Here is a 16369-nt window from a genome sequence, read left to right as displayed (position 1 = left end):
ACCTAAATTTTCGTGACAAAATAAGAAAATCAGAAGTTTATCAAATTTTGAAATTCCAATAGGAATTACGTATTTGCACCATGAATATATGTGTAAGAAATAACTTTCTCAGAAGTAATTTAATGAGCAGTGTGTGTCGTTTCTCAACTACAGTGCCAGAAGTCGAGCCAAATGAGCCAACTTTCATCATAGATGATACAGAAGATGCGCAAGCTAAAGAGGCTGAAATACAAAAGAAGCGGAATAAGTCTGGTTTGTCTAAAGCCCATTATAACTTGATGAATGACAAACGACCTTATGAGGAACCGCACTGCTTAGCACACTTAACAGTAAAATACCATAGAAAAATGTATGGAAAATATGGAATCGCAAGTGGTGTTAATCCTAGTAAGTAATATTTAAGACTGACTAATCTGAAAAGTAATAGTTGTCTTCATGGGAGTATCCAGACTTGGGCTTAGGGTGGGGCAGCAACCTATCAACCAACCCAAGCGGCAGTCAGCTGCCGCTTAGTAATTGAAAATCTATTGTGTCTGCGATGCCCACAATGGAGGTGTTAACTGTTAAGATTTAATTGCATGTCCTACAGAGTCAAATAAACATTAATTAAATTTAATTTACATTAACATCATTAAAATTAATAATGAATCCTCATTTTAAGGTTTGTGCTGGCCAACAAAACAAGAAATACAAGAAAGAATTGAATATGAAACAGTTGCATTCCCTTATACTATAAAGGAGGTGATGGAAAGTGCAGCACAGAGGAGGAAAGAAGAAAAATTGAGAATCCTTCAGCGTGACCGTGAAGTTGCCGAAAAGTTCGCCAAGTTGGATGCCTGGAAGAAAGATTTGCATGAAAGAATAGCTAAAAAGGAAGCTGAAGTTAAAGCTGCTAAGGTAAATTGTCATTTATTGTATTCATTAGATGACGGCCGCAACTCCGTTGCGCCAAAACTCGTTTATCGCGGCGGAACTGTACATGTTTCCTGGGCATAAAGTATCCTATGTCCTTTCCCGGGACTCAAAGTATCTCCATGCTAAATTTCAGCAAAATCGGTTAAGTGGTTTGGGCGTGAATAGGTAACAGACAGACAGACACACTTTCGCATTTATAATATTAGTATGGATGGATTCTAATCTCCTATAATTAAATAAGATTTTATCTAAGTAAGTGTATCAATGCTGATATAATTTTTTATTCCATTTCAGCTAAAGAAAGAGCGCTTAGTGGAGGAAGTAAGAAGGCACTTTGGCTTCACCCTTGATCCCAGAGATGAGAGATTCCAAGAGATGCTGGCAAAGAGAGAAAAGGAGCAAAAGAAACAAGAGAAATTAGCCAAACGAGAGGAAAAAGAAAAATTAATGATCGCCAAACTCCAGCAGCAGAGTGCAGAAGTTAAATAATATTATCATCTATTTTAAAAGTAGTTTGAGAATTAGTTGTGTTATGAAAATAAATTAGGCTCACTGAAACAATTGTTTATTCCTTGGGATGTGTTGTGTGACTGAATTTGTTGAGAGTGGAACAAACACAAAAAAGAGTGAAACGTTAATTACTTAAACAATTCATCAAGCCCCATACGGTTGTGACCGAGACACAATAGAAATTCTATTGTGGCTCGTTTTTCCACGATTGATGGGTTAATGCTACGAATAATAAAAACTAAGGAATCATAACTCCCATACTATTACTGTTTTAAATTTGGTTCCTTTTGATCTGTCATGTAATGTCAGCCTAGTATGGTACCGCTCAAGGTCACCTAAATATTGCAAATGTATTGAAATGTGTACCTAAGGTACACTTTTTTGACGAGTATTGTGGAGCATGTTAGTGTTTGATGAATGATGGAAACTCAATAAGAATTATAATAGAGAGATTATAAGGTGGTACGCCTGTCTTCCCATGCCACTGTCTCGTACCAGCACTTTACGATGAGGACCTACCCGGATAATAGTAATGTCCCTTTATCAGAAGTGGGATCGAAGGGCTAATTCAATCTGAATTCTGAGGAGAATCTGCACCAATTGCATTGATAACAAAAACCGTAAGCGCAGAACACGCGCACGTCTGAACGCGCCCTAAGCGAGCGATCGTTGAGGAGGATCACGTGTGCGAGCGCAAGACGCGAGGTATAATAACAATAATAACTGGTGAGACCTCAGGTGAGACCATTCCATTTTTATTTGACAACGGTTCAACTTGTCCGTTTATTAGAAGTACAGGGTATACTATAATATTATGCAATCTCAGTTTTTTTCCATGTAAATTCGTATTGCCGTAATCTGGCGGTAGCTATTATTGACCCATGCCAAAAAAAATTGTCTTATTCCATCGTTTTTTTGTTCGGACCACTGACCTCCATTATACAGCGTACTTGTATAATGGAGGTCAGTGGTTCAGACTGCGACAATGAAGTGACGGATGTTTCTACTTTCTAGTGTAGAAACGCTACCTACCAGTCGGCAGTCTCGAACACACACGTTAACCGCTTCTATAAGGAGTGAGCACATAGCACAGAGCAATATAGTGTGCTATAGCGCATTTTGCGCTGCGCTGAACCCCGATCCGCCCCGGCACGCGCCGACAAACTATGCGCGTACCTTTAGACTTGAGCGTCCGTGGTCTAATGGGCAGACCTTCGGTTCGCACTCCTAGAGTGTGCAGGTTCGAACCGGGGTGGCGGCGTGTACCTATGAGACATTTTCTGATCTCAAGTACATAATACGGACGCTCGAAGTACGGTGAAGGAAAACATCGTGAGGAAACCCGCACATAGTTGGTCCCAGACGTATTGACTAGTTCTTTCCTCTGGACTAGGCCGACTATGATGAGAGAATGCCGTATGCGCTTGAGCTTGGGCAACCCATACGGACATTTAAAAAAATCTTGTCCCAGGCACTATATTTGAGGAGTGGTTACTTCGCTCTGAAAAATACTGTATAAATCATCCACAACGAATGTAAAGGCCTAGTTTTTAAGACTTTAGCTGGATATCAATTATCAGATAATCAAAGCGCACTGAGTGCGTGGCCAAGTACCAGCAGGCCGCGCGCATGCCGTGCACTATAATATTTACGAGGGCACTGGGCACTTACCAGGCCGTGGTATGTAGGTGAACCTACTACGCCCCATCCGCATTGTTTTGGTTACTCCTGGTTGTAGTGGCTTCGCGCCCGGGCCAGTGGAGTTTTGGTCACTCCTGGTTGTAGTGGCTTCGCGCCCGGGCGAGTGGAGTTTTGGTTACTCCTGGTTATATTGGCTTCGCGCCCGGGCCAGTGGAGTTTTCGTTACTCTTGGTTGTAGTGGCTTCGCGCCCGGGCCAGCTGAGTCTTGGTTTCTTCTGGTTGTAGTGGCTTCGCGCCCGGGCCAGCTGAGTTTTGTTTCATACATTGGTTACTAGATGAAACTTGAAAGTGCCTGGGCGCTACGCCCAGTACAGACAGGTATGTCTTGGTAATGGTAGTTGGATGAAAGGGCCTAGTATGCCCGGTCCGCAGTATGGGATAAAAGGACCTAGTGTGTCCAGTCAGCATTTGCCTCAAGAAATACGGGGCCGCAGACCACTCTTTGTTTCCCTGCTAAAGATTTCACTTATTTCGCATAATATGTCAGGAATAATGCCCGAGCGGATATTAGCAATTGCTATGTCTGTTTTGCTGATAATGAAGAGTAAACCATGAGCCACGCAACGCACGAGGACGCGCGACTGTCCGGATTGGTCGTGTCGCATCCGGTAAAAAATGGAAACGGGACTTAAGTGCGCCATCTTTATGAAACTAGTAGCGCGCTTTGACAGAGTCGAGGCGTGTCGGAGTGGGAGAGATGGAGAGGTTTCGTTTAACACTAGAAAGACCAAGGCAGTCAATTTGACCGCAAGGCAATTTCATTCTTAAATATTCCTCAAAGTATGTTTTTGTTTCTTTTCACTTTAAGTTGTTTACGAGATTCGATCACAAATATAGGTCTACCAGAATCTGATGGCAAAAAGTGAGAAAGTAAATTAACTCTAGCGGGGTAATTAGATTAAAAGTTAAAACATTTTGATGATTACAAAGAATATTTGGCTGTGATGAATGAAAACAATTTAGAAACATGAAAAACTTTATTTTATTAATTTATTGTTACAAATCAATCTTCATCTGAGGAGGAGAAAAGAGCCAACCTGGGATTAGGTGCGGGGGAGCACACCAGAGTATCTGATGAGTCGCTCAGGTTACCCAAGGAGAATACGAGACCCTCTTTGTGCGAGTCCTGTAAATTATTGGTAAGCTATAAATGAAAAAAAAAAACAACCCTCGATCGATGGTCTATTAAGTGCAAGGCGAATGCAAAATATTGAATTGATCAAATCACTGGAAGTTGCTTACAACCTTTCATGAAATGGATGAATGCAATTTTTTCAGCACTCCAATGATGATTAACTACCTATTGTTAAAAACACCCTCTATAATGTCCGCATTCCGAAAAAAAATTGATCAAAATCGGTCCATCCCTTTGGATGCTATGATGCCTGTAGGGACAGACAGAAAGACACGTCAAACCTATAACACCCCTTTTTTGTTGTCGGAGATTATAAAACCCTTTATAAATAGCCTTGAATGAACTATGCACCAAAAAGAACTTCAGGTTCGTTCGTGCGTTCAAACGATACAAAATAATAACATTAAAGGCACATTCACATAATGTTTATAGCAGTATTTTTTCGGTATTTACCTTCTTGGAGTCATTCTGCTCAATCTCTTTTATTTCGCAAGAATCTTTCACGTCCCCGATGTTGCGCTCTAACATTTCTGGTCTCTGAAATTTCATGTAATTTAAATTAAAAATTAATTTTAATAAAAACCTTGATAGCTTATAGGCTGGAAGAATTTTACAATGCCTTCAAACCTCTGAGAACTTCTGCGCAAGCTACGTGTGGGTATCGTTGGGTAAATGGGTACATAATTATAGAAGATCACAGGCAAACATCAGATCGACATTATTTTGTTGGGTTATGTCAAGCCAATGCTAGTCCCGACCAAAGTGTACATATAAATCAGCTATCTGGGTATGGATCCATTTCTCTGATAGTTCTGATACATAGCGCCAAATACGGGTAGTAATGCTATGTAGATGCCACACATATTAAGCCATATAATATTGTAAGCACAAAAACACAAGCTACGTGCAACGAATGATAACGTAGATCGTTATCATTCGTTCTACGTAGCTTGTGTGGATGTTTCTCCTCACCAATTCCTCCTTCAAGGGGTTCAGACGGCCGAGCAGATGCGCCGACTTCGTACTCTTCCTAGTCTTCAACTTTCCAGCGACTTCAACTTGACTTTGTGCTCGTTTTGGCGACATTAGGATCTTGTCTAAAGCTACGTCTCTTTCGCTGTCGACAGCTTCCTGCTTTCTTTCCAGTTTTGCATCGAGACATTGTCTGTTGAATAAAGAGTAGTTATATCATTTATATAAAATATAACATTCGCTTTAAGGAGAGAGTTTTATTATAGTCACCAAAAATTGGTCGACTTTGTCATCATGGTCGTCAACGTCTTATATGCGTTATTTGTGACGCCATTCTTGTCTTTAGGAGGCTGTAGCCAGCCAAGGTAGCCTTCCGACCGGTGCATAGGTAAAGCATATAATATGCATATACCTATGCACCGGTGGGAAGCTGTGACGTCACTTAACGGCACAAAGCATATTACGGTGCTCTAAGCTCGCAATCTTATCGCACTACAAGGAGAGATTGTTTCGGTCTCGAGTCGTGGTCGTGTGCAAGCAACCTTAATAAGGGGTCCCATTAACAGTCCGCCTGCAGGCTCTGGTCATTGACTGTTGACGTAAAATCGTCAGGCGCACTTTGAATCTTTTATATTTTTCGGTTAACTGACAGACGGCGGTCGCCGGCGAACTGTTAATGTCAACCTTAACGCCTTTAGTACACCGACGCTGCAATCTGCCAAACAGCGGCTGGTAGATTCATTGTCTGGACTCTGGCCCGTCACAAGGAAATGCGTCATGTTACATCTCGCTCTTTATCTTTTTCGCAGATTTTTGCGATGCGCGGCGTCGGTGGAAGGATGCTAAAGCTCACCCATGGCACTGGTTGTTCTTGATGAACGCGTAAATATCGCGGAAGGTGCGCTGTATGTACTCGAGAGTTTGCTGGTCTATCGTCACCGAGTTGGACGAACTGCTGGTCGCCTCCGAATGGGAGCTGGCTTGGAACGACTGCTCCGAACCTTGAATAATAAACAAAATATTACTTATGTCTTGTACAGTATACTATGATTAGTTTGTACTAGTTTGTAGTCCGTTAGTTTTATTTTTTGATTTTTTTTATGAAATAAGGGGACAAACGAGCAAACGGGTCGCCTGATGGAAATTAACTACCGTCGCCCATGGACACTCGCAACATCAGAAGAGCTGCAGGTGCGTTGCCGGCCATTTAAGAGGGAATACGCTATTTTCTTGCAGGTCGTATAGGTCCGGAATCGGATCTGTGGTCCGGAAATACTGCTAGTGACAGTTTGTTTCAGAGTTTTACAGTGCGCGGCAGAAAGTTACGCGAGAAACGCACGGTAGAAGACTGCCACTCATCAAGGTGATGAGGATGGTAGGTATATTTTTCGCGTGGGACGATGGCGAAAAGTTGCAGGTGGTATGATTCCGAACAATTCCTCAGAGCACTCCCCTTGATACAACCGATAGAGGATGCAGAGAGTTATTTTACCTCTGGTAAGAGCACTATGCTATTTGCTAACGACATAATATTAAGAACCACTATCATATTATTATAGAAACTCCGTAAGGCTACTGCCTCCGGAAGCTGAGAGCGGCGCAACGTGCACGCTCTGTCGCAACTCGCAGCGCACCGCGATTTTACGGGCATAAGAATCATGCGCGTTCAAAAGAGACTTCAAAAGTAATTTCTATACAATTACAGTGTGTCTTTTACTTCTATTTAGGTATTTTATTTTATTTTATTTTATTTTAAAGGAAAACTTACAGCTAGTACAAAGGTAGAATTCAAGTGTAACAATACAAATGCCAATTAAAAGTTTTCGCGACTAGGTATTTGTTTAGATTGTACATACATTTGGTTGACGTCAAATTGACACACTGTGGTGAATATATGATATTAGTATCATATTATATATAAAAGAATGAAAAAGAAAGACAACAATAAAAATAATAGCCTAAACTTGGATCATCATGTATCAGTAATGTGCAAATTATTATCATAAACTAAATTAGCTTTTGTCAGTAGTATTAAAGAAATGGTCTGTTAACACTTTTCTGAGACTTCTAATATTAGTATTAAATAGATCTACGTCGGTACTTTGAGACGCTGTATTGTACGCTTTGCTAGCTCGCACGATGTACGCATTTTGCCGGTAGGTGGTAGGGGCATATGGAACGTGTAGGAGTTGACGTCTTCTAAGAGAGCCGGAGGGTATTTTGAGCTCAAATTTACTGACTAGTTCCGGGCAATCAATTGAACCACTGAATATTTTGAAGAGCAACGACAAGTCGGCAATGTTTCTTCGTTCGGCGAGAGGCAAGATGTGAAATTTTTTGCATCTTTCGATATAGTTAGGTAGGTGGGTATTTGACTTAAACTGTATGAATTTTAAAAACTTTTTTTGAATATTCTCAATTCTATCAATGTAGGTAGCGTAGTTGGGGTTCCATACGGGCGAGCAGTATTCCAAATGACTACGAACGAATGCACAATAAAGTATTTTAATTGTTTTAATGCGCGCAAAATCAGAGGAGAGTCTAAATATGAATCCTAAGGCTTTGCGAGCTTTTTTAATTATGTGGTCGATGTGCGAGTCGAATAGAAGTTTGGAATCAAAGATGACACCTAGGTCCCTGACAGTGTTTACTCTCGCTATGGTACCTAGTATCGCGTAGTTTGTAGGGATATTCTATAATATTAGATTTACGGGTGAAGGAACATACGTAACATTTCGACACATTCAAATCTAATTTGTTGATGACACAATAGCGGTAAAAATTATCAAGATCTTTTTGAATTTTTTCGGCATCATCTATATTTCTCACTAGACATAGTATCTTCATATCGTCGGCGAATAGAAGCACTGTGCAGAAAGAGAAGGCAGAAGACACATCGTTTATAAAAATATTAAACAATAAGGGTCCCAAGAGAGATCCTTGAGGTATTCCCGAAGGAATATAAGAGCATCTGGATGAGTAACCATTAAGTACTACCGTCTGGCATCTGTTGTGTACGTAGGAGGTGAACCATCTGTACAGATCCCCCCTTATGCCGATAGCTGACAACTTGTGGAGTAGGACAGTGTGATCGAGGCGGTCGAAACACTTGCTGTAATCGGTGTATATGACGTCTACCTGTGCAGGCTGCGACATACAGCTTGACAGGTATTGTTCATATTAAAATCCGCTACTCCCCAAAAATCTCATGAGAGAATGCGATTCTTTTCCCTGAACAACCAGTTGAAAAAGTGAGCAAGAGTGTTTATTCCTGCTAGATTTAATACCTGAGGATGTAGCGGCGTTCGCCCACAACTGTATCTGGTGCTGTTTCTGCCTCTTCATCTGTTCAACGAGCTGGATGTTGAGCTCTTCCAGCTGTTTCCGGTGAGAAGTCTCCTCCTGTAACTTCTCTTCTAGCACTTCGCTGTAGTCCCTGTATTCAAGATGACGTATAAAACTAATTGAACACGAATACCTTGATAAGGTTGAATTATTAACCTTGTTATCCATATTATATAATAATACCAATAGACTGGGTTGCACCAGAGGCGTGGGTAAAGTTAAAGTTAAATATGGCGTCCAAACACCCCATATTCTCATACGACATCTGTCAATTTTTCCGGTTATAGTTAAGGTTAAAGTTAAAGTTAGTTGGTGCAACCCAGTCTTAGTTTGTTATATGGATTTTGAGGAATTTTTTAATGGAAAAAGGATGAAGAAAGTGATGGAAAAAGGAGGGCGGGCAAAAGGCAGAAGCATAGCACCAATATCTTATTCGCAGTGAAAATTTGAGTAAGTATCAAACAATATTTTCTGTCAACAAGTCCGTGCTCTTGTTGTCCATCAGGGGGCATCGTAAGATATATCTTGCCCACATCTTTAGGTCTTGCCCCGCCAGTGTTGTCAAACGTCGAACAATACTTTTTGTTTACTGTCTATGCTGATGCTGCCTCTAGCGAGAAAATATTGCACTAATTACAAAGGTACTATAAATATGTAGGTAGGTACCTTTCTTTCTTCACGCCACTTGGCTTTGTGTTATGTTTAGGTACGTTCCTCACTTTTGAAGATGCTCGTTCAATCTTTGTTCTAAAATAATAATAGAAAGTTGAGAACAACATGATTGTAATGAAAAATATCTAGAATCATTATTGTTTTACACATCTATCGGACTTACTTTGAAACTTGTCTGGATACACATCTGCCGTCACTTGAGCCGCTGCTCATGTTCCCCAGCCACTGATACTGTAAAATACTTCAAAATTTTAAAAACTTATAAACATAATATTTTATATTATTGACACAGACTATGATGTCTAACTGGAGTCATGTCTAACTAAGCTTTAAACTGTAAGCTTTTCTTTTTCTTTATGTAGAGCAGTCTCTACTTCAAACTCTTTGACGCCACTGCGTTAGTGTTAAAATTGTGCCTGCATTAGTACCGAATAGGAACCGATAATCGATTCACAAAAGGGGTGACTTTCCGATCCAAAATGCCATTTTATGACTAAGGTCCTAGGTAAGGTTATGCTTCACTTTGCTCTACGCCACTACAAAGCAGCGGCGACATAATATGGGTTGGTAGAATATACCATAATATACCTAGTAACCTAGTTCATAAAGTGGCATTTCATTGAAATTCTTGTCGGTCGCGTTCGCTTGCCGCGAGGATCGGTACGCGTAAGCCTTAACATGTCAACATTTAATACCTGGTTGGCATGCCCTTGTTCATTATGTCGCACCGCCTGGCGTAGCTTCGCGTGACATTCGGTGCTGATCTGATTGTATCTGAGGTCGAGGACGACCAGCGTGGTGTTGGACTTCATCATGTGGATCGCAGCCGCTCCCCCCGCCTCCGTTATGCCGCAGTTTTGGACGTCTAAGGCTGAAGGGGAAAAAACCCTCTGACTTTTTCACGGGCTAAGAAATTTCTAACAATAAAAATCATGTTGTAATTGAAATATAATATATTATCTGTATCCATTGAGACTAAATATGTTTCAATTACAATAAATTCTGAATTCACTCGAAATCAGAAAAAAATATCCACAGCCGAACATACCACCTCGACGCGCGTTTCGCCCCAACAATGGAGCATCCTCAGGATGTTAACTCTACGAACAACTTAACGGACGTTGTTCGTAGAGTCATTAAGGTTTTCAACTTGCATGGTGGTGAGAGGCCTGGCACAAATTTGCTAACATTATTGCTTGTGAGGTGGCGGTGTTTGCAGGTTCTTGCATGCGAGTGTACGCATAGGCAGTGTGAGAGAGGAGGGAGGTGCTGTACGCATGCCTATGCGTCAAAATGCGGAGCGTACGGCACCCGGGAGAATATGCGAGGGATTACATAATTTCATACAACCATAGAGAAATTATACAACGAATTCTATAAAATGCGGCGCGTTTCGCGTGCGTGCTGATAAACGCATCAACTTGAAGCGTCCCTCACCTTTGATCCACAGGTCGTCGGCCAACTCGTCGAATAACTTGGCGACGCCCGTGTCACCCAGCTGTGTATTACCGCACAGGGTGAGCCGCCGCAGACCAGCCATGGTGTCCAGCTCAGGCAGCCGGTAGCGCAACGTGTGGATCCAGTTCTCGCTGTACCTGTGTAATTTCTGGTACTGAAAAGAAGGTACTTATAGTAGTCAGTACTCGTTATGTCTGGAAAATAATTAGGTACCTAAAATAGAAGCTCTACATTTTTTAACAATTAAAACCTTCGCTTCGCTAGACTAACATTACAATTATGTTTTCTTGACGAATGTCCATTACCCATGTTAGGCTTCTTACAGACGAACGGCACTTGTCGACGGAAGTCGGCGGCACGCGTCGACAAGTGCCGTTCGTCTGTAAGCGCTCTAGATGGTAGAAGTCGTGGAGCCGACGCGATGCAACGAAAAAGAGTATTTTTGAATAGTTTAATAGTTCGGTAGGCATGACTCATGTATTAGGGGGATATTAGATTATCATATATATTGGATCCGAGATCATTGAGTCAATGATATTGGATAATGTAATATAGACATATGATTAATTTCTTCCTTGATCAAAGATTTTTGACATTTGCTGAGAGATTGGATCCAATACGGTCATAGAAGTAGGTGTTGCCAGTTATTTAATATAAAAAAGAGTTTTTAATTTCTTGTTCGTTAATGTTTCAAATAATGTAATGTAATTATTTTTCTAATTATATACTTGGATAATCTTGCTGAAATAACAAAAAACAAACCATATTAAATATGACGATGTCTTTTGACAAATCGAATTCCCTGAGATCTAGTAACCCTGACGTCAATACCTGTCAGCGTTAGCGCTCTTCATTGGCTATTAAAACCACATAATATGACGTAAATTGGATCAATGAAATATGATAATGTAATATACAGATATGATCAAATGATCATATATATTGGATCCTATATATGATCATAGAAATGATCATATATACTTAAATGATAATGTAATACCCCCCTTAAGCTGATAGCCTGATGCGATAAAGTTGCCCTTCGTTTCGCCTCGTGTCACGTCGCCTAAAATCATAAAAGTGAATAATTTTACAGCAGTTTCCTACAAATATATTACTGTTTATCTATGTGTCTTCGAACTGGGCAACATCTCGGAGTGTTACTCGGCCTTCTTAGAATAGAATAGAATAGAAAATTATTTATTTGTACAACTTACAGCTAAACTTAAACTCAATAAAAACACAATATAGCAAAACTAAAGTGCAAATAGGCGGTCTTACTGCTAAGAGCAGTTTCTGCCAGACAACCTGGCTACCAACTGGTTACTTAGGTACTACTGGCTACCTATCTGGCAGCTGGCTAGCTGCTAGCGTATACGCTAAGAAACCAACAAAAATCTACGTACTCTAATAAGTTCCGCGATATATCCAGCCCCGAGCGGCGTGAGGTCGCATTCACTCAGGTCCAAGGTCAAAATGTTGGGGAGACACCTCACCATCTTGCACAGGGCCATGCAACCAGCGTCACCGATCAGACAACGGGGCAAGAACAGGTGTTGGAGCGAGCTATTCGCTAATATTGCCTGCAATTTTAATTACTTTTCACAAGCTCTGGTGTAACTTATCCAGGAAAACCGTTTAGATATTTCTCAAGACAACTTTAATTTTGAGAAGTTTTGTCCTTGATGATTTTTTAATTAAGTACTTCTACCTATGTATGTGTGTAAGTCTCTCTTTGGCACAGGGCCTTTATCGGAGACAGAAGCTTTACTTTTGTTTCTTAATTTTTTAATGTTAGGTATCCAATCAGATGCGCTAGTGAAAAGATATAAACTCGTGTCAAAAACACAGAAATTGGGCTTAAAGGTGCTCACAGTCACACATAGGTACTTTATCAGCACGCAGGCGCCGCAAACGCGCATTTTAGAATTCGTTGTATGAAATGATGTGAAGCCTCGCACATTCATCCGCACGCGCCGCATTTCGTGTACTTTGCGTTGGTTCGACGCGTACGCGTACGGTGCTGACTGCGGAGTGCTGACAAATGTGCGATGCATTTAACTGTTACTTCAAATACGACAATTTATTATACGTACGTCACATAGAGGATTTAGGTATGGAATTTTCAAGGGTAGTCCCTCTAGCAGCAGTGACTCGAGTAATGTAGAATTCCGCAAAAGTTCTGATAGTGCTTCGATTAAATTATTCAGCATGAAGTTTGTTAGTATGACTGCTCGCTTAGTTACAGTTTTCGCTAATCTTTCGCAATCGATTTGTTCTAAAACTAAACGATACAGTGTAAATATTCAACGACTTTTAACGACAGCGACAGTTATTTTTTAAATATTTGAAAATTAACGGTGATGTGACTATTTTTTGAGCGTTTTAAACTCATTAGCTAATTTAACTGATTTCGTGACACATAATATGTAAACGTAATTATAAATTATAATAGAAACGCACCAGTTTTGACCTGTTGCCGACATTTTATAGAGATAGAATGTAAGCTCAAGTCACAACTCAAGGCATTCAATATGGGCGGCCAATCGATGTATTTGATTCGATCCACACAGAAATCCAGAGCTTTGCCGTTCGAAGAGGACAGAACAATATTTTGCGGAGTCAAATTTTGTAACTTGCAACATTTGACATAGCATTGTTGGAAAATACGACTACTTTTTACTTCACCCTTACCGACCATTGTCAAAGTATAATTAACACATAAAAATAAATTATAAGCATCGATTTGCACGAATTTGTATTGAATTAAATATATTATTTTAAACAAAAATTAGCAAACATAAATGGACGTACTCGAAAAGTTTCTGACGTTTTCAAAATTTGAAGTTTAACAAATAAATATTTTTTAAATTTCGACATTGTAAATGAATTATAATTACGTAGTTTATATATCTGAATAAAACCTTTGAGGTGTGTGACATCTTCTGGATGACACTACAATATTTTTTTATTTTTTATTTATTTATATAACTCAGGCATCTTGCCCCATATTATAAATACCTTATAGACTAACTTACATACAATTATACTAAAAACTAACACTAACACTAAAACACTAAACACGTATTGTCTGCGACGTGGGGCGCGACGTGTTTTACATTAAGATGAAGTGGTAGGGCCAGAAGCGTATAATATCGCGATCTAGGGTATCTTTGAACCTGTTTTTAGATATCAACCGCTAAAATTTATACAATGTTATTCATACCGGCGTAAGGGTGAAGATATGCCTAATAACGTTATATTCTTCGAAACACGATTATAGTAATTTGCCTCGATAGAAAAAAATCGTGAAAATCATCATAAATTGCCATTTTATTGCAATTTTTCGATTTTACGGCGAATTTAGATACAATTCTAGTAAAAAAATTATGTTTTCATAAACCTTTTATCAAATCCCATAAGGTAGTATTTATGGTTTTCACTAAAATGATAGTTAGTCATTTAAATTAAAATAATACCTATAACGCTCGCACTGTATGAGCGCGGCGGGGATGCGGGGTGGCGATTCAGTCGGCCGCGGAGCCTCGTCGCAAGTAGACACGTACTACTCGTCGACCCGCTCTTTACGAGACTTTGATGTGAAAATGGGAAATAAAAACTGCAGAGGAAAAAAAAATATCCCTTTTGCGGAAAAGAAGAATAACTCAAAATAACAGAGCACTTATCAGTATTATCTTTTTTTAGTTAGTTTTTTTCCTCATTAGATACGAATGAGTAGAAATAAGGGTCACCGTACACTTGACTGAGTATCGGTATTATCTTTTTTTTTGACGTTATTTTTTTCCTCAGTAGGCATAAGAATAAGGGTCACCGCATATTTGACCGGGTACCGGTATGGGTATTGGGTATCTTGTTTTGACTATTCTTTTCCTCTGTAGGCATGAATTAGTAGAAATAAGAATAAGCATCACCGCACACTTGATCTGGTATCGGTATCGGTATTATCTTGTTTTAGACTATTTTTTTCCTCAGTAGGTATGAATGAGTAGAAATAAGGGTCACCGTACACTTGACTGAGTATCGGTATTATCTTTTTTTTTGACGTTATTTTTTTCCTCAGTAGGCATAAGAATAAGGGTCACCGCATATTTGACCGGGTACCGGTATGGGTATTGGGTATCTTGTTTTGACTATTCTTTTCCTCTGTAGGCATGAATTAGTAGAAATAAGAATAAGCATCACCGCACACTTGATCTGCGTAGCTAGCACGGGGTTTCGCAGTCGATTCTTCGGAAGAAAGTAATGGCAGTTTCTTTCCCATGTCTACATATCTTATTCCCGAGCATGGCACCACCCATCGACTTGAGTTTCAGTGGACAAAGACAAGAAACTCTTTCCATAGCAACCATTAAAGCAACGGCAATTATTTTTTTTTGACATTTAGTTTCTTGGTTCTTTTTTTTAATTATGGCACCTCGGCTATAAAACCATGGCCAGTGTCGAGTAAATGGCGGCAAATTCAAAAAATCGACGTGCAGCAACCCTGTCTATAGCCGGAATTATAGTTTTGATCTACGAAATACGAAAAATAAAAACTAAGTAACTTTATTATTTGTAGTTTGTAGATCAAAACTATAATTCCGGCTATAGACGGGGTTGCTATACATCGTTTTTTTTTAATTTGCTGCCATTTACTCGACACTAGCCATGGTTTTATAGCCAAGTGCTATCAGGCGCGGTCCGAAGGGGGGGGGGGGGGGGTATCACAGGGGACATGACTGCCCCCAAAATCTAAGGTAAAATTGAAAAATCTCAAAATCTTGCTAAATAATAAAAGGAAATTTCTAGCTATCCCCTAGCCACCACTTCGTCCGACCTTAGACAGCTGCTGTGAACCCAGAAACGTCCGAGGGTGCAGATAAAAAAACCCCAAAATTTCAGGCTGCGACCGCGCCTGAGTGCCATAATAAAAATAAAAAAATAATCAAGAAACTAAATGTCAAAAGCGGTTCGTCATGCTTGACTTATAGATTTTCAAAAGCGGAAGATATCGAGATACGAAAGAAACTTTTTCTCCAGTGTTTTTCCGGTAAAACTGTCAAAATTTAGTTTCTTTCGTTTGTCTACGTGCTTGTGCTAGCTATGCTGGTATCGGTATCGGTATTATCTTGTTTTAGACTATTTTTTTCCTCAGTAGGTATGAATGAGTAGAAATAAGGGTCACCGTACACGTGACTGGGTATCGGTACTTATAATATTTTTTTGACACAATTGTTTCCTTAGTAGGTATGAATGAGTATTTAGGGACTCCTAACAAATAGGATGGTAATGTGTATTTTGCTTTGTCTTTTGCTTTTGAAGACCGAAGAGATAGAATGAAGAAGAATGTTATTATGTTTCTTACAGATATCGAGCTATGGTTGTGCAACAAAATATAAAAAAAAATGTTCAGATAATTCTGTTCAAGTTTTAGAAGGGTGAGACTTACACATAATTTATTATGTATTAATATAGGTGTCGACGGCGAATAAATTCAAATAAAAATAGTGTATAAATAAATAATAATAATTATATACAAAGAAAGAAAACATTGATTACAACGTTTATAATATTGATTACAACGTTTACAACACCAATGGAACTTACTCCCGAGTATGCTAACCTAATGCCATCCACGTTTTGCGAGCAGAACAGAGCAATTAC

The 16369-nt window shown here is 39.6% G+C and overlaps 2 protein-coding genes across 2 annotated transcripts in view; one reads left to right on the top strand and one right to left on the bottom strand.

Moving 5' to 3' along the window:
- The first annotated feature begins 1 nt into the window (after window position 1).
- On the top strand, window positions 2-1477 carry LOC121728956 (growth arrest and DNA damage-inducible proteins-interacting protein 1). Its single transcript, XM_042117313.1, has 3 exons — window positions 2-387; window positions 662-897; window positions 1210-1477. The coding sequence occupies exons 1-3, from the start codon at window positions 81-83 to the stop codon at window positions 1402-1404; spliced, it is 738 nt and encodes a 245-aa protein (XP_041973247.1). The 5' UTR covers window positions 2-80; the 3' UTR covers window positions 1405-1477.
- A 2622-nt stretch (window positions 1478-4099) lies between these two features.
- Window positions 4100-16369, bottom strand: part of LOC121728960 — a 45685-nt gene continuing 33415 nt past the window's right edge. The window contains exons 11-21 of the mRNA XM_042117319.1: window positions 12802-12989; window positions 12112-12288; window positions 10688-10862; window positions 9946-10121; window positions 9414-9481; window positions 9245-9325; window positions 8521-8669; window positions 6087-6234; window positions 5234-5426; window positions 4715-4798; window positions 4100-4252 (exon numbers count right to left, since the gene is read on the bottom strand). Coding sequence (XP_041973253.1) covers window positions 4130-4252; window positions 4715-4798; window positions 5234-5426; window positions 6087-6234; window positions 8521-8669; window positions 9245-9325; window positions 9414-9481; window positions 9946-10121; window positions 10688-10862; window positions 12112-12288; window positions 12802-12989 — 1562 coding nt within the window. The 3' untranslated portion in view covers window positions 4100-4129. The remainder of the gene's footprint in view (window positions 4253-4714; window positions 4799-5233; window positions 5427-6086; window positions 6235-8520; window positions 8670-9244; window positions 9326-9413; window positions 9482-9945; window positions 10122-10687; window positions 10863-12111; window positions 12289-12801; window positions 12990-16369) is intronic.

The sequence above is a fragment of the Aricia agestis genome, chromosome 7 (genome assembly GCF_905147365.1).
Source record: "Aricia agestis chromosome 7, ilAriAges1.1, whole genome shotgun sequence".
In the NCBI taxonomy this organism is placed as follows: Eukaryota; Metazoa; Arthropoda; class Insecta; order Lepidoptera; family Lycaenidae; genus Aricia; species Aricia agestis.
This window is presented reverse-complemented; position numbering and strand designations above follow the sequence as displayed.

What these genes read in the sequence shown, in the direction of transcription:
- LOC121728956 (XM_042117313.1), top strand. Translation starts at nt 81, where the DNA reads ATGAATATATGTGTAAGAAATAACTTTCTCAGAAGTAATTTAATGAGC. An exon ending in CGCAAGTGGTGTTAATCCTA is followed by an intron (nt 388 to 661) that starts GTAAGTAATATT and finishes CCTCATTTTAAG; the next exon opens with GTTTGTGCTGGCCAACAAAA. An exon ending in CTGAAGTTAAAGCTGCTAAG is followed by an intron (nt 898 to 1,209) that starts GTAAATTGTCAT and finishes ATTCCATTTCAG; the next exon opens with CTAAAGAAAGAGCGCTTAGT.